Here is an 18,891-nt window from a genome sequence, read left to right as displayed (position 1 = left end):
CACTCATCAGGCAATGTCTATGGGCAACTGACTGCACTCAGACCAAAGGGGGCTAAATAATTACACACACCCCACTTCGCAGTTATTTATTTGTAAAAAATGTTTGGAATCATGTATGATTTTTGTTCCACTTCTTAAGTGTACACCACTTTGTATTGGTCTTTCACGTGGAATTCCAATGAAATTGATTCATGTTTGTGGCTGTAATGTGACAAAATGTGGAAACGTTCAAGGGGGCCGAATACTTTTGCAAGCCACTGCATATACATATTTTTTTCTATACCTCATATCCTGTACAGAGTCACCTCTAGGGTCTGGGAACAATTCCCACCCCTTTGTTTGCGTGCATGGAGTTTACAAATTCTCCATCTGCTTGGTGGGTGTCCTACGGGTACTCTGGTGTCCTCTAACAGTCCAAAGATTAGGCTAATTGGTCTTCCAAAATTGCCAATTTACAGTACCACGGGCGTGAAAATGGGATTAAATACGATGGTCACCACTGGGCTCCATGGTCTCTAGTTGGACTACAGAGGTATGTACAGTGGAACCTTGGATAACAAACATAATTAGTTCCAGAAGCGGGCTCCTATTTCAAAACATTTGTAAATCAAAGCAAATTTCCCCATAAGAAATAATAGAAACTCAAATTATTCATTCCACAGCCAAAAAAATAAATACATAAAAATAATTCATACAAAATACTGTGTATGTGTATGTGTGTGAAGCTAAAGTAAGAAGAGAGAAGTAATCAGACTCCCCTCTCCCTCTTCTTATCTTACACAGTAAACTTTTCTTCTCTTTTATTTGAGTTTTACACACACACACACACATTAATGTAAAGACAAGTAGCAAGGAACATCTGCTGTAAAGTAAAACAAATTAACCTGCATTTTCACTTTGAAAGAAATCGCGACAGAGCAGTGTTTATAATAAACAGAACACACGCGCTGTACACACACGCATACAAACACAAAATAAAATATTTTTACGCGCACGCCTGTGGTCACAGTGTTATAGTAAACAGTACACACGTGCACAGATGTTGATTATACCAGTGAGAGACGCGCAGGGGAGAAGATTACCCTCGATTCCGCAGCACAAGTGGGAGAAAAACCATTGGCTCATGTGTGATCACGTGACACTCGGCGTCAAAACAAGAAGTGCATGCGTGCTACATGATACTCGGTCAAAAAAGTCAAAATTTACTAAAAATTTTTGCTCGTCTTGCAGGACACTCGCAAACCGTGTTACTCGCAATCCAAGGTTCCACTTTATATGTATACAAACTGTATTGCCAAAATTTTTTGCTTGCCTGCCTTCACATTAAGTACCACTCACTCACTCATCATCTATACCGCTTTATTCTGTATTTAGGGTTGCAGGGAACCTGGAGCCTATCCCAGGAGACTTGGGGCATGGGCCGGGGTACACCCTGGACAGGGTGCCAATCCATCACAGGGCACACACACACACACACACACACACACACTCGCACATTACGGGCAATTTGGGAATGCCAATTAGCCTAATCTGCAGGTCTTTGGACTGTGGGAGGAAGCCAGAATAGCCAGAGGAAACCCACCAAGCACGGGGAGAACATGCCCACAGAGACGGGAGGCCGATTCATTTCTAGCCCCCCCCCAAACACACACACACACAATATACCGGACTTTTGTGTCCATATGAATTTTTTTACTATTCTTCTAGAAATTGATTTGTGAGGTCAGACACTAACGTTGGACGAAAAGACCTGGCTCACAGTTTCAGCTTTAATTAATCCCAAAGATGTTCGGTCTGGTTGAGGTCAGGACAGGTGCAGCCCAGTGCTTGGCGCAGTCATGTTGTGTTCCCACAAAGTTGGGAGCATGAAATTGTCCAATATGTCTTGGTATGCTAAAGCATTAAGAGTTCCTTTCACTGGAGATCAGGGGCCCGACCCCAACTGCTAAAAAAAACAACCCCACACAAGTTCAACATGAGCAAGGTCCATAAAGGTCCATCCTGGATGAGTGACTGTGGTGTCTGCACAGAATCCTGACCTCAAACTGATAGAACACCTTTGGGATGAATTAAAGCAGAGACTGCAAGACAGGCCTTCTCGTCTGACCTCACAAATCCACTTCTGAAAGAATGGTCAAAAATTCCCATAAACACACTCCTAAACCTTGCGGAAAGCCTTCCCAGAAGAGTTAAAGCTTTTAGCTGTTATAGCTTTAAAGGGTGGGCTAACACCATATTAAATCCTATGATTAAGAATTGCATGTTACTCAAGTTCATATGCATGAACGAGCGAATACATTTGGCAATAATGCGTTGTGTGTATGTGTGTATATATATATATATATATATATATATATATATATGTATATATATGATGATTCATTGCACAGTCTAGTCAAGACCAAGAGCATCTATCCACTGACTTAAATGAAGTTTAACCTGCTAACACGATGTAAATTGAATTGAGGGGTAGCTCAGACGGGTTTAGCGGCGCGCCATGGCTGAGAGGAGGCGAGGAGAGATCTGATTTGGCGGGAGAGACCAAAGACACCGGAGCAGAGGGGGGTTCACTACTACGGCTGATGAAATCTATTTCTTTAAAAAAATAATTCTTAAAAACGTGTTTACATATGAGTCACATTTGTCTATTTAATAATCGAGAGACGTATATAAGTTTAACGTGAACATAAAAGAATGCTAATTTAGTTGATGATTTGTGATGTTTCACGGTCACGTGGATGGAGGCGCCCACAAGCCGCGAGCGGAGACGCCACGAGCCGCATCCTGCAAGATGGACTTTCACATGTCAAACACTTCACCGGCGAATTAATGCTGAGGGGTCCTGTAGGTAGTAGACACGTTTTAACAAAGAAAAAAAACAAACCGCTATTGAGGTACAGGAGGAAGCCTTTTGGAATGCGTAAACGGAGGTGATGCACATGGCACAAGAAGAGAAGAGAATTGATTGATTGATTGATTGGTTAATTGATTGAGCGTTGTTTATTAAACCAACGCGGCGAGGGAAAGGAGAAAAAAAATCGATCAACCGCGATTTTTTTTGTTCAAGCTTGTCGAGCTCACCCGGACAATGGCGGCGGTAACGAGCCCGGAATCAAGCGCTCAGCCGCGGGTCTATTTCCAGACGCCTCCCGGTACTGAAGAAGAAGTTCCCCAGAAGCAAGGACGCGTGACGGTGAAATATGACCGAAAGGAGCTGAGAAGGAGGCTCAATCTGGAGGAGTGGATAGTTAGCCAGTTAATGACTTTATACGACTGCGAGGTAGGAACCGGTTCATCCAGCAGCATCACTTCGGCTCCGTGTGTGTGTGTGTGTGTGTGAGAGAATCCTTTGTTCCTTAGTCTGTATCCTTTCTCATTGTCGTTTGTCATGTCTAATTCACAACTAAATATCAGCACTTGTCATCTCATTAGATTTTTGTTAACCCAAATATTGTCTTTAATTTGATAAATTGTAGCATTTTATACCTTTTGATCTGGCGCTACATCAAAGGGCGTGGCGACATCCAACTCCAGACAAAGCCATAAAACAAAGGTGACCATGCAGGTGATGACAAGTCAGTGATGATAGTGATATCTAGGTTAAACCTTTTGATCATAATCCTATTACACTTTTATATTTATCTATATACAGTTCAACTCTTTTCTTACATTTTTCTTTTCCTCTTTAAAAAAAAAAAAGGTTTCTCATGCCAGTCCAGTCCTATTCAGTCACTTCAGGTCATTTTTATAACTGTGTTTCTATCCAATAAGCAATCATTTAATAAATAATATATGTACTGTACATGCATATTAACCTAGATGTTCTGCTTAGCTATGAGGATTTTTAGAAACCCCCCTTTCAGCCAGGGATGATGTCATCTGTTCGGATATGCAAAGCGTGGTGGAAAGAGTGGGTGAAGAACAAGAACGATTCGGCCCAGATCATTGTCAAATGATGAACAGGGCCTTGTTTTCACTGACTGCACTTTTGAACCAGGATATTTTTCCTGTGTAAGACCTTTAACCGTGCTGCTTGGCCTTAGGGCCTGTTCTCATATTTGCGAATTGGATCCCGAACCCCTACGATCTGCTCCAAATTGTAGGAAACGATCTGGAGATTATCGCGTACAGGTCATTGCATTTCATAAGAAATTGTAAATTGCTGTCCAAAAAAAATCAAAAGATTGAAAATTTTATATCTGAGTCTAGAAAGCCATTGTACTAATTCCTAAGCCACATTGGTAGTTGGATCGGAGCAGTTTGTAGGACTTCTACCTCTTTGTAGAGTCCAAAAACATGTCTAATTCCTACAGAACAAAAGAGAGTCCCAAACCCTCCGTTATTGCTTTTTGTAACATACTGTTTTATTGCTTTGTCTAAACAAAGGAATAGCTCCTTCAATTACTCCTCCTTTTCTTTTTGCACCAAGACAACAAAATGTACAAAGCAACAACTCCTCGTGCTATTTCTCACTCAGTGGTACACTGCAACTTCAGCAATTCCTCAGCCCGATTTGACAATGGTAGGTCCGTAGCTCCTCAAGTCACAGGTATGCAAAACCTGAAAGAAAGAAAGAATGTGAAAGAGAATGTCTGTAAGTCGGATGGCTTTTCTATTGTTTATTAGTGCTGCACAATTAATCGCATAAAAATCTAAATCGAAACATGCACCTGTGCAATTATTTAATTACAAAAGGATGTAAATTATATAACAGGTAATAGTCACAAATTTATGTAGATTTTATCACTAATGTTAAGTATTTTCTATTTTTTAAAAATACTTTTAAAAGGATAATTAATTATTGGCAAACATCCTATGAGATCATTTGTGCCATTATTTAGTGTTGGCCTGGATAAATATGCTCGCGGTATATTTAATACTTGCATATAGTTGCACATATTTGATTTGTCAAAATATTCACATTGTGGTTTTCCTTATTTTTTTATCGAATCGTGTAGGCATATTGTTCATGATTAATCATTGAGGTTTGGAGAGAAATCATAAGAGATCTTAAGTGTTGACAATCCGCGGCAAATTGTGAGATGCTAGGGATGGGAATAACCAAGGACCACCTGATTCCATAATAGGATAACTACTGTAGGTGGCATTTCAATCTGTATTGCGATTTTATAAATATCCAAATGTGATATAATTTTTTTACTGTTACTTATTTTGAGTACTTATTTTATACTTATAATTCATTATGATTTTTTTAGAACAATTAGAATTACAATAGTAAACAAGCTAAAAAAATTATTAGGTCCTCATTGAATGCTATGCTGCCTGCCAGTGTGAATAGTGTACTGTAGTTTAGAGCTGTACTATAGAGTAACTGTACTATACTGTACTATAGACTATAGAGGAACTGCAACATTTTATGATCCCAAATGCGGAAGATATATAAATAAATATATATAATATATAAATCATAAAAAAAAAAAAAAGATTTTGGAGTCGGTACGTTACATGCATTGCCACACAAAATAATATCATACTGTATATATCACTAAACTGTCTCCTGCCCCATATCTAGTATGTTTTTCATGGGTAAATTGTAAAAGTTCCTAGACGGTGTGGACGTCTGCATGAGTTTGGCATGGATCATAGCGGAGTGCTAGTTGAGAGCTAATGTGTAGCTAGTTTGTACTGTACGTGATTAAGTCATACAAGTCATGTCACATCATTCCCCACTATAATTGATATTCTTTATATCGTTCAATAATGCGTCATCAGCAGTGATTAGGGAGATGCACATCAAATATAGTCATGTGTTTAATAAACGTTATCTTAATGCATTTGGAGTCAAAAGTAAAAATAGACAAGCTAATGAGACATTTTTGTTTTGTACTCTCCCAATGAAAGGCTAATGACTCTTTTTAGTGTGCTTCGTATTCAGCGGAAACACAGCATGAACCCAGTAGAGCATTATAAACCTTCTCCTGCATCGTTCTTATTATGCCATCAATAAGGCCTCATGAAAAAAATACATTGCTCAGCTCTAATGGTTTCACTGTTGAGCTATTAATAGATTATAATTTAGCTCTCCCATCTTATATCACCACCAGCCATCACTGACACTGTTATCAAAGCTCTGAGTGTTGTACAATGCATGACAGTTATGCGATACTACATCTTCAACTAGTTCTCACTAATATTAGATGTTCAGTGGTGAAGGGCATGAAGACAATTTGTATTCACTTTTAAACTAAGATCTTTGTTTTGTCAATCTAGGTCAGGATCAGACTATTAGTTTAAGCCTTAAAAAAAAAATGGGTAAGCAGCTTGAGGTTGATTGTTTTGTGATTACGATCCTAAACAAGTAATAAAACAGTACAGTATAAATGAACATTAGAGTTAAGGAACTTCGAAAATAAGAACATGCGTTCATGCGTGTTTAGTCGCAGAAGATATATCATATGTCTGGTGTACTGTACATTGTTAGATGCGTGCAGTGGGCAGCCTCTGCAAGTGCAGTACAAGGCCAGAATGTGCGGAAACAAGCGTAAGAGCAGTGGTGCTGAAGCTGGTTCTGCTAAGAAGCACCAAGCAATAATGACAAAAGTGGAAAAAAAAAATTGGAAATTGGAGCCAGGTGAAAAGATGGCAGACATTGCTCGTTCTTGTAGCATCAATCGTTCGGCACAATTGTAAAAAAAAATTTTTTTAAACACTATTGTAATATACTGTGTATAGGAAATTTTTTTCGTATCTTGGTACCTGCACAAAGTTTGTTGGACTTATGAACAAGTTGGACTTATGAACAAGTTGGACTTATGAACAAGTTGGACTTATGAACAAGTTGGACTTATGAACAAGTTGGACTTATGAACAAGTTGGACTTATGAACAAGTTGGACTTATGAACAAGTTGGACTTATGAACAAGTTGGACTTATGAACAAGTTGGACTTACGAACAAATTGGACTTACGAACAAATTGGACTTGCGAACAAGCGCTCAGAACGTAACTTGTTTGTATGCAGGGGACTTACTTTAATAATCAGTCCAGATCAGCAGAGAAACCACGTTTGGAACCTTGTTCAAGGCCAGTGCTTTAAATACCTGGCAAATGTATAAACTTGTTCTTTAACAGTGTTCTCCAACAGGAGCATTTATCTAGAAAATTCAATTCCACTTTTCTGTTCGAGAGAGAGGTTTGAGAGAAGGCCATCATTTGGCCTGCAAATATCTGTTTCCATTATTACTGCTGTCGCCTGGTGTGACTCATTTCCTTTGTCACGGAACATGCAATTAGACGCTTTTTAAAATAACGGTAACATGGACGATGAGTTTGTTGTTTAACCAAATTGTGCATCCTGTTTTTGTTTGTTCATTACAATACAGTTTTAATACTGGATTACTGGGTGTAAGGCATGATAATAATAATAATAAAATGTACCAGTATGTTGTGTATAAAAGGTAATATGCTGCTGGAAATAAGCCCTGTAAATATGGTTCATCCCCGGTAATTGATCATTAGGGTTCAAGGCAGAGTTTTCCCACAGAGGACGGCAAGCGTAAAAGCCAGTGTGTGTGTGTGAGCTTCATTAAATGTTGCAGCTCCAGCCAAATCGGTGTGGTGGTGATGTGAAGCTAATCAGCTCAGTGTGAGTTCTTACAAAGCTCGCTCTCTTTCACACACACTTTTCTCATATCTCACTCTCATAAAATACATCACTGATCCAGAGGTGGGAATATATAAGCGATTTGATTTGAGTTTTAACAGCTCAACAACAGCCAACATTATTATTCTTTCCCAGTATGAGCACTTTTTGCTTATAAAACACAGTAAAACATTTTTCTCCCTTATGACACTGTAGGATTATCATATTTTTGTCAGAATTGTCAGAATGAATTTCACTGTTTTAGTACTAATAAAAGCTTCTTAATGTTGAAACACATTCCACATAATCTTTTTATATAGTTATAACAGTTGTGGCTACATGTACTGTAAATACAGTGGAACCTCAGCATACAAATGCTCTCCCTTACGAATTCCCGCCTTAAGAATAGAAATTTCGCAAGAACCTTTCCTCTGTATATGATGCATTATCAGCAAATAAAGGAACCGTATCAAGAGCCATTTATTGTTTTGTTTTTAAAGCAGCCATGCCAAGACGAATCATAAATTGAGGTTACGTGAGGTTAAGTGTCTTTTCTAAATGTTGGAATTATTTTTTTATATGCTATAAAATGATTATAGTGTTGGAAATCGGTAATATTGGTAATATTCTTGGGTGGCTGGAACGGATTATCTGCAATTAGGTTATTTCTTCCACTAAGACTCGAGGTTCCACTCTTATTTTTAACTTCAGCGACATCACATTACAAAACTGCATGTTAATTAAGATTCAGATCACTTCATTAATATTCCAATGCAACAACTATTAATTACATTTGCCGAGATTGGAAGCTGAGAAGCATTTCACATCATTGAATCAATATTTAATAAATATAATTGTTGGAAAGAAAGGCTTGCCTTGAAAAAAGCATCCAGGATTAAAGTAAACTAAAATTTAATTAAAAAACGTAGGGTACAAGGGTAAAGTAGACAAAGAGTAGTCAACATTAGAGATCTCCAAAAAGTGTCTGTTAATGTTCTCGGTGGAATACACCTCGGATCACGCATTCCGGCATGCCTGCATTTTCTTTTTTTTCCCTTATTTTTCACTTACTGTATGCCCTCTTCAGGGACTGTACCTTTAAGTGAACTGCACCCGGACCAACCCTTTATGGAAGTGCATTTCCCTAGCCAATCAGAACGCAGAGAGAGCTTTTGCAACTGAACAAAAAAAAAGCATATAATTTTAGTATTAACTGATTCATTGACATTACAATGACATCCTCAGTGTCCAGCGATATACAGCTGAACTTCAGCATACAAATGTACTCACTTACAAATTTTTACCTTAAATTAGCATCAGCATACAAAGCGTTTCTGGCACACTAACGAACGAACCGAACCTTACAACGGCTGAGTTGCGCGTTTGTAAGGGAGGAGTTGAAAACTTATTTGCGTCAGTAGAAGCCAAGCGATTTTCAGACAGTGTAAGCCTTCTTTAAAGAGTCTCCCCACGATACCAATATCACCTTCAGCATGCATTCAAGAGCTACATAATTTTTCATGTGTTTTTTGTAACCTATACATATAAAGGAATTATCTTTGTTTACATTATTTCTTATGGGAAAGTCCTTATTGCATACCAAAAAGGTGACAATTATAGATATTATAGACATCATCGCAATATTACTCTTCACACAGATTGTCCCGACCTGCTACTAAAAGCCCATGGAATTGGCCAGAAAATTTTCACGCTATTTGTCAAAATTACTATCCTGAAGATTTCTTCTGCTTGCAATACAAACTTAGCCTTACAGTCCGTCTAAATGTAACAAATTATCTTAACCTAGACAAACTTTAACATAGTAATACTTACAGAATTAGGATCTGATCTAAAGACATTTGGATCAAATCCACACTTGAACTTTAGTATTTTCACAAAACCAGCTCTGAATTGTCTCTCATTGAGAAAGCAGTCTGATGTAAACACTGCTCCTGCTGTCTCAGTGGTTGAATTTGAAATTCATATCCGTGCTGCCTCTTTTGTGTCTGATTTGAAATAAATTTGTGATTCATTGGCAGAGCCAGAGCAGGGTCCTAGCGCTTTTCCCTCTCGGGAATACTGTAAATATCACAAATAACAGACAAACCTGAAGAGCGTTTCCCTGAAGAGGAAAAAATATGCAAAATTAAAAACAAAAAACTGTGACTGTTTTTGCATGTATTTTGCATGTGCATTCACTACAGCTGTGCTATTTAATTGATTATGCAATTAAATCACATTTTATAAATTGATGGGTCAGTTTAAAACTAAATGTTTAAAATCATTTACGTAAACTTTCCAATGTTCTATGCTTTTATATTGACAATGTCTGTAAAAAATATTCCCCAGGTTTTGCAGAAATTTGAACTTGCATCCATATTTCACACACAGATTATTGCTACTTCTACTACTTTTGAGTTTATGTGCATTTGGTGCAATACCACCACCTACTGGACTGGAGTAAACACCACAAGTTACACAGCATTGCTTGAGACAAACCAGACATTAAGTGTTAGTACTACTGTATCAAATAGCTTTGAATCGAAAATTTAATTGAAATGACTCAACTGTTAACTTTGATTCACAGCTCTAATACTAACGTAACCATATTAACCTGTTACATTATACTTAATATAGCCTTCTAACACACAGTATGACTGCTGATCAATCCCTGCTATCCGTTATCACCCAAATGAAGATGGGTTGCCTGTTGAGTCTGGTTCCTCTCAGGGTTTCTTCCTGTTGCCATCGGCTTGCTTATCAGAGACAATCTAATCATTATGATTTATACATATTTTCCCGCACGTCTTATACAGTATGCGGGATTCCAAAAAAATAGGCATCAGGTGGTGTAAGATCGGGGGAACAACTATAAATACTTTTTTCTCTTTTAAGAGATCCAACAACAACTACACAACGCAACTTTATTTTCACGACTGGGAATACGTGCAGCAGAAGCTACAGTACAAATGCACGTCCAAGATGCACCAGTTTCAGTACTGTACGTTTTCCATTTTTTTTATTTTTCATGTCCTTATTTCCATTTTTTTTTCATTCTGTAAAGCTGCTTTGCAAAACAATGACCATTTGTTAAAATTGTTATATAGATGCAGTAACATTGAATTAATACACACATTAGAGACTCATGAGACTGACCTAAAAATGGCGAAAGTATTAGGAGTTCTCCTTGTGCACAAAGCAAGTGATCTTACTAATTAGTTCTCGCCTATCTGGTTGAAGACTAGTGAAAAACTGGCTATGTGCCAATGGTGTTCAGGTTCTGGAGCCGTGACTTTGGGTCACCCTATTTATACAGTTTCTGTATCTATTCAACCAGTCACCTGTACAACGTTGTAGAGTGATTAAGTTACCATAGACGTTCTTGCTATTTTAAAGCAATCTCAGAACTGTCTTTCTCTCAATGTTTTTTGTTTTTTGCACCATTCTGCGGCGTGCAAAAATCCCAAGAGATTATCACTTTCTAAATTACTCAAACCATCCCATCTGGAACCAACAACCATGCCACTGCACTCCCGCTCTTTCCACGTTTTGATACTGTATTTGCTGTGAGATAAACTGACCGGTATATGCATGGTAATATGCAGTGTGTGTCTCATGAATTATTGGATGGGTGCCTAAATGAGCATGTGTACAGGTGCCCTGTGTGTGAGGACAGCAAAGCAGCGAGTAATGAAATTTAGCTCAAAAGTATGATGAGATAATTATGTGCAATTATACAGAATATGGTAAATAAGCAAATACAAGAACAGCCTTCCATCGACATTCATGGCTCTTCCACCATGTACCGTACACTGGAGTGAATAGTGCCCAGTAGAACAGCATGAGAGGGACTGTGTGTGCAAGTGTGATGGGCAGCGAGGACGATGTAAAGTCTAATGCGATGACAGCTGTCCTTGAAAGCTGTGAAGATTGCAAAGGAAAAGGAAATGGCACAGATTTAATAGAGCTTACGGATTCACCAGAGTGAAAGGCAGAGAAGGCGGAAACGGCTAATGACTGGATTTCTGACATCATCGCAATCATAGTTCCTCCAGCTCCAGGGCTGAAGAGTGCTGTTGATGTCACTATAAAGCAAGAAAGGGTCATTCGGATGTGTGTGTTTGTGCAGAGAGAAGAGAGCACACCCAAAACATTGTGTCCTTTATGTTGACAGGAAGGGGATAAGGGTTATCGTGTGTCTCTCTCTCTCTCTCTCTCTCTCTCTCTCTCTCTCTCTCTCTCTCTCTCTCTCTCTCTCTCTCTCTCATACACTCGGGTACTGGTTTCAGCCCATCCTGTTTTGTGTAAGAAGGAAATAAGGAACAAAGAGCGCAGAGAGCTGGCTTACTCACTACTGTGTACACCATCTGCCAATGTACTTTTCATTACTTGAAAGAAAGACAATGATCAGAAACAATGTAGAGATATGATCTCTTATCTCTTCCATATATAGAAAAGAAAAACACTATACTTTGAGAACGTTGGCGATATATATTGTATGCCTTACAATAACAAGTCATACCATCTTCTGAACTGCACACAATATAATAAAGTGTATAGTGAATGTCTAATACACAGCAAGGGGAAATAAACACCTGCTTCACTGCTTAGTGTCGCAACTTTTTACTAATAGCTATGAACAAAAGGAGGGAGGGGCGGGGGGTGTAGCTCTGCAGGGCCTGTCTGGCACCATAATGTTGGCAGCAGATCCTTTGAGTGCTCATTTGTTAATGGAACCTGAACTTAAACTGGTTCATCCTATGAGTGCGCAATCAGATTGGGATGTGGGGAGTTTGGAGGCCGGGTCGGTGGCCTTGGGCTCTTTGCCTACCGGGCACCGTGTGTAGAAGCCCTATGGTCCACTGGGTGTTTTGCTGTTCACATTGGCTTTTCTGTGGGATCAGACCAGAAGAATGTCCTTTGGTCCCCATGGGCATGAGTGAGCTTTGCGTGCCCATCCTGTCACCAGTTTACTGGTATTTAGTTGATAATTAGTGTTGTTCACAAAAAAATGTTACTCTGGCAATAATTCAGCTTCTCACATTTGTAGAAAGAAGGGATGATTAAAAAACACCATGCATGTACTGTATACATTGACATGCAGGGATTGGGACATTTTAATACGTGACTGCTTCTCTCATATTGGGGCATTACAAAAATGAATAGATATATTAATATTATATTATTTTATAGTACATTATATTATAATATTTTATTATTATTATTATTCTTTCTTCATTCATTTTATTATTTTTAAATAGCTGCTTGTACTTATGAAACATAATTTGCTCATTATCATAAGTACAAGGTTAAAATGCATTACATGTTTAAATTTGAAGTGAATACAGTATGTGCGCTGGAAGGAAATGAAATAAGCCATTACCTCATAATTAAACCTAGATCATGTATTAACCTATAGCTACCAATCAATAATCCATTAATCATTAATAATTAATGACAAGAGGTTACATATTTTTTTCTTAGATTAGGTTGTTTAAACTATCCTAGCAGTACAATCCCCAAAAATTAGTTATGCAAGACAAATTAATAGAAGAAGCAAAATAGAATAAAAACAGAAAAAAAATAGAGTTTTCAGATACAGTCTCTCTTTCTTCTTTTAATAAAAGGCCACTACAGATACACCGTCAATACTGTGCCTGTCGTCTGAACGACAAGCGCGCACTTTTTAGGGCTACAGAGAAATATGATTCAAAACAAGCATTATCAGTTACAAAATATTTAATAAGTTGAATTCTAAATGCCCATCATCTGGTCAATGGTTAATTTGTAACGTGCCTAAAAATAAACATGACAACGGAAACAAAAGGACACTACCTAGAGATAGCAGCTTCTTTTAAGACGCTTTTTATACCCTAATTGTATAGCCGGAACTGTGGCCAGTGTCTTGCTGAGATTTTTGTACACAGTGTATAAAGTGCATTAGAAGCTTTGATATAAGAGGATAATATTACAATTATGTGTCCTGCAAGTGCAAGGCGACAGTGCTAACCACTATGCCACCATGCATTATGTACTGTATGCTGGAACTATTTAACCTTCCCAGGCAGCTAGCTTAAAATGTATCATTTGTCCATCCAACAACACACTTGCATACCAACAATAATAATTTCTAACTGCTGAGCAGAGATGCCTCTTAATTTCCTATCCTACATGCTGAGTGGTTTTGTCCAGACGTACAGTACCAAGCAGTTCTGTTCCTTCTGACTGCAGGAAGATGAAGTACCTGAGCTGGAGATCGATGTGGACGAGCTGCTGGACCTGCCGAGTGATGTCGAGAGAGCCATCAGAGTGAAGGTTGGTGCCTTTGAGATATTTTTCCTCCTTTGCTTCAAAGATCTCACTGAATATGCATGCATACCAATGCTAATTTGACATTTTGACTTGTTTTATGTAGAAAATACCACGCACCAGCCATGACATTATTCCTGTCTTTAGGGTCTGAAGGCTATTGTTCCAAAGACATTTATGATTTTTTTTTATTTGCATCACTTCATAAAGCTGCTGTTCCTAATTTGGATTACCATAATAATAAAAAAAAAAAAAAACATTACATTAACAAAATCAGCTCTGAAGTTCTGAGTTTCATTATATTGGTATAGTGGGTTCAACAATGCGTGTCGTCACTGAGCAGAATAAAGATGGATGGAGATTTAGATCCATAATGAGAAAGCCAGGAGCAAAAATACAGCCATAGCCAAATGTTTTGAGAATAACACAAATATTAATTTTTGCAAGAGTTTTTATATCTTTTTTTGTCAGATCTTACTATGGTATACTAAAGTATAATTACAAGCATTTCATAATTGTCATTTACATTAAGTTTATGCAAAGAGTCAGTATTTGCAGCGTTGTACCTTCTTTTTCAAGACCCCTGCAATTCGGCCTGGAATGCTTTCAATCAACGTTTGGACTACATCCTGACTGATGGTGGCCCATTCTTGCATAAGCAGTGCTTGGAGTTTTTCTCTATTCACCTGCCTCTTAAGGATTAAGCTCTTAAGGATTAAGGAACAAGTTCTCAATGGGATTAAGGTCTGGGATGTTGCTTGGCCATGGACCCAAAATTTCGATGTTTTGTTTCTCGAGCCACTTAGTCATCACTTTTGTCTCATGGCAAAGTACTCCATCATGCTGAAAAGGGCATTGTTCATCACCAAACTGTTCTTGGATGGTTTGGAGAAGTTGCTCTCAGAGGATGTTTTATTTATGGCTGTGTTGTCTGGGCAGTTGGCTGAGAAGCAACACCCCACACATTCATGGTCTCAGGATGCTCGACTGTTGGCATGACACAGGACACTCGTAAAATACTTGTAATTATACTTCAGTATACCATAGTAACATCTGACAAAGATCTAAAAACACTGAAAGACTTTGTAACAATTAGTCATTTGTTAAAAAAAAAAAAAAACTAGCTTGTCAAAATTTCATTCTCATAACTTTTGTCCATGGCAAGTAGGGAGGCTATATGAGAGGAACCAGGTCTAAAAAGGTAAGCCATCCTCTTCTGAATAGTTTGTTAAAGTGAACAGAGGGACAAGGGGTTTATGTTCAGGTTGAACTTGTTGTGCTGTAATCAGTAGAGATCAGGGAAAAACTTGATTCGATTTGTTATACAATACATAAAGAATCGGCACCTAGGTATGATGATAATATCGTATCGGGATGTTCCTGGTGATCTCCATCTCTGATAATCAGATTTAAGAGCAATAACCAGGTCAGTGTTTACATTTGGGGAAGTTATGTTTATTTGGGGTACGCAGCTGCTCATCCGTTCGTTCGGATAACACTTGTAGACACCTGATGTAGTTTGTGCCTCTGAAGGTTTCCGTTGAGTTGAAGTGTCGGAGATAGGGTTTCCCATTAATGCTCATACATAAAACAATTTCCTCTTTGAGATAAGTGTCTCTAATTCAGATGCCGTCTCCTTTAAGTCCTCTGTGCAAACCCAAACAAAAACCTTAATATTAAGGTCAATACTACGGTTTGCTCCTGTTTCAGAAAAGTTTTTACTCAAAACATTCTTTTAACCTAATAGGACCGTCTTTATGGTCTAAAAACTAAAGTCAATTTCTGTATTAAATCCTTACTACATTTCTATACCCTCTGATATAGCGCTGTATACCATGAACAAGGGTCCTAAGATGAACAGGGTGTGTACGTTCTATATGACCATAAGGGCAGCAACATTTTGAGTTCTCGTCTTCTATGCAGTAGGCCATTTTTAAAGCTATTTTTACTGTCTAAATGTTTAAAACCTTAAAATTCTAATGTTCTTTTATTCCAGATGCTGCTTGTTGACTGTTACAAACCTAATGATGTAAGTCCTATAAAGCTTTTGTATATTGTTAGGTTAATCAGTTATGAATGTTGAATATTTAGATTCAGGGTATCAGGTTATAAGTAATTCACTGCTTATCTTAAAAGTAATATATAGGGTGACCTGGGATAACACTTACTGTACATGAACTTATTATTTACTTACTTATTCACTTACTCATCTCTATTACTGCTTAATCCTGTATACACGGTCACAGGGGGCCTGGAGCCGATCTCAGGACACCTAGGGCATAAAGCTGGATAGAGTGCCAATCCATCGCAAGGCACTCGCACACATACAGTATACACACTCATTCACACAATATGGGCAATTCGGTAACGCCAGTTAGCCTAACCAGCATGTCTTTTGACTGTGGGAGGAAACCGAAGTACCCGGAGGAGAAACCGAAGTACCACCAAGCACGAGGAGAACATGCCAACTCCATGCACACAGACCGGAGGCGGGAATTTAACTCGGACCCTAAAGGTGCAAGGCGACAGTGCTAACCACCAAGTTTAAAAATAACCATAGAGATCAATTTTTTGCCCAAGTCTCTCTATTTTCAGAGGGGCAATGGGAATGCAGTTCAAAAGTGTGGGAGCAAGTGAGGCAGGCTGGAAAAACTGAACAGCTCTATCTTGGAAGCAGAAATGTTAGAAGTGGGCAAAACGCTTAAAAGTTTGTGCATTTAAATTTCTTTGATTTTCAACACATTTTCATACAATTCACAAACAATTAGCCGGAATTCTGGCTGTAATGAACCGGCCGGCACAGTCTCCGTATCTGAACCCTATTGAGCTGTTGTAGAAGCAGCTTGACCGTATGGTACGGAGAAAGACTCCATCATGCCAGTCCATCTTGTGGGAGATGCTCCAAGACGCATGGAGTGAAATCTCATCAGATTATTTTGAACAAATAGATGCCTTTGTTCTGCCAGGCTGTAATTGCTGCAAAAGATTTTTTTTATGATTTTTTTATGCCATTTTTTTATTTTATTTTTTTTGCATGGATGTAAATACTGAGAATTTATCTTAGGATGCAAACCCACTAGGAATACTCAAACAGAAAGGTTAGATTAGACATTACTTAAAACCAAACAAACAAAAACCTGTCCAGTTGACATGCCAGATATACCCGGTACCACGATGATTGGAAGACAAGCACATGGAGAAGGAAAGGAAACAAAGTGCATCATCCGTAAAACATGATAGAGGCCGTGTTATGACATGAGTGTGTACAGCTGCTAATATAACCGGGTCATTATATGGTGTATATCAATGACGTCACTGCTGGAAACCTCATTCCGAAGAAAGAAACTAATGTCTAACAAGTGCAAAGTATTAAAAAATATTCCTGATATTTTTTAAATTGTTCGTTTGTCTGATGAGTTTTTAATCTGTGAAAATGGAGGAAATTTCTAAATGGGTTATGATATATATATATATATATTTTTTTTTTTGTTCATTGAAGTCCATTGCCTACATTTTAAACTAATCTTGATTGCCTTATTTTAAACAGTTTGCACCTCTGAGGTCGAGGGTTCGATTTCTACCTTCTGTCTGTGTGCATGGAGTTTGCATGTTCTCCCCGTGCTTGGTGGGTTTCCTCTGGGTTGCAACCCACAGTCCAAAGACATGCAGATTAATTACGACTAATCTGTGTTTTCAAATTGCCTGTAGTGTGCGAGTGTGTATTGGCACCCCATCCAGGGTAGACCCCGGCTTGTGCCAGAAGTTTCCTGGTATAGGCTCCAGGCTTCCTGCGACCCTATATAAGAAAAAAAAAAGCAGTAGATTCTCTCTGTCCAAATACTTATGGACCTGGCTGAGTTTATAGCTGCAGTAAGTAGCAGCAATTTACGACCACCAAATAGCATTCCAAAAAACCACTCGCTCACCTCAAACCGCGCCAGGTTGTTAAATGAAATCAAATGCTTTGACGTGATTTTTTGGGTCCATCCATTAAACACCCGCGGCTGCGTCCCTCCTGCAGGACTTCGTGGCTGCGCTCCTGGAGAAGGTGCGAGGCATGCAGAAGCTCAACACCCCACAGAAGAAGGGGGACATAACCCCATGAACCACCCACCAGCTCCTCCACCACTACCACCACCGTTACCCCGTTCCTCCGCCCGCGCACGGTGGAGAAGGACACGCAGACCGTACTACTCCACTACTGCGTGTCAAACGGAGACGAGCGAGGAGCTCAGCCAAGCCAATCTCAGCTGCAGGTTAATCACTCCAACTGTCTTACTTTCCGTCACTACAGTTTCCTTAATATATTATTCCCATAGAGCGTGTGCTAGTGTGTATTTTTAGCTTCAACATACCGTAAGAAGGCAGGACGTGTTGTGGAATAGTTAGTGTTATTCCGTTATTAGGTTTTTTTTTTTTTTTGTAGGCTTAAACACTAAGTGCCATAGGACATGGCTTTGTGCATCTGTAATCGAGTAGAAAATTAGGTTGCAGCTTTTTTTCTTCCATGTAGATCTCACCTAATGTCTTTTTATCTTTTTTTTTTTTCTTTAATATTAACGATACGTTTTGAAATGGGCTACGGCAGCTATTAGAGACGACACAGCGAGTGACATTGTTTTTAAAGGAATGAAGTGTCTTAGATTATGATGTACTTTGAAGTTAAACTGGGGGGGCCGGGGGGGACAAGGAAACCAGGTGGGTGGGTTTCGTTTGTTTTGTTTTGCGTGTTTGAGACTTTCCATTTAGTAGGGTTTTCGGGCATAACCGAATCTAACGTAAGACTGAATCTCTGCTTTGTGCTCTAGGTTCCTTCTGGATGCTTTAAAACAGAAGGACATCAATTTCTAGATCAACAAATTCAATCCGAACTGTAGCAATACCTTGAGAGTGCATTTTTTTTTTTTTCTTTTTCTTACACCAGTTTTTAAACCAGCCTCCTTATATGCAGACTTTACTTACACTATGACTTTAATGAGA

At 38.6% G+C, this 18,891-nt stretch overlaps 1 protein-coding gene across 2 annotated transcripts; it reads left to right on the top strand.

Annotated features, from left to right (window-relative positions):
- The first annotated feature begins 2,768 nt into the window (after positions 1-2,768).
- On the top strand, positions 2,769-18,848 carry ppp1r14ba (protein phosphatase 1, regulatory (inhibitor) subunit 14Ba). 2 transcript variants are annotated; one of them, XR_008355841.1, is made up of 5 exons: positions 2,769-3,280; positions 13,834-13,917; positions 15,908-15,940; positions 17,933-18,167; positions 18,720-18,848. XR_008355841.1 is itself a non-coding variant. In XM_053479058.1 (4 exons), the coding sequence occupies exons 1-4, from the start codon at positions 3,089-3,091 to the stop codon at positions 18,014-18,016; spliced, it is 393 nt and encodes a 130-aa protein (XP_053335033.1). In that variant the 5' UTR covers positions 2,769-3,088; the 3' UTR covers positions 18,017-18,818. The 2 variants fall into 2 exon arrangements, 1 of the variants encoding a protein (XP_053335033.1); XM_053479058.1 differs by having other exon boundaries at positions 17,933-18,818.
- Positions 18,849-18,891: the final 43 nt, after the last annotated feature.

This window comes from Clarias gariepinus, chromosome 19 (genome assembly GCF_024256425.1).
Source record: "Clarias gariepinus isolate MV-2021 ecotype Netherlands chromosome 19, CGAR_prim_01v2, whole genome shotgun sequence".
Taxonomy (NCBI): domain Eukaryota; kingdom Metazoa; phylum Chordata; class Actinopteri; order Siluriformes; family Clariidae; genus Clarias; species Clarias gariepinus.
The sequence above is the reverse complement of the archived record's forward strand: the minus strand, read 5'-3'. Positions and strand labels throughout refer to the sequence as shown.

Excerpts from the sequence above, each read along its gene's own strand:
- ppp1r14ba (XM_053479058.1), top strand. The coding sequence starts at position 3,089 with ATGGCGGCGGTAACGAGCCCGGAATCAAGCGCTCAGCCGCGGGTCTAT. Across the intron at positions 3,281-13,833 it reads TGACTTTATACGACTGCGAG|GAAGATGAAGTACCTGAGCT; the intron begins GTAGGAACCGGT and ends TTCTGACTGCAG. Across the intron at positions 15,941-17,932 it reads ACTGTTACAAACCTAATGAT|GACTTCGTGGCTGCGCTCCT; the intron begins GTAAGTCCTATA and ends TCCCTCCTGCAG.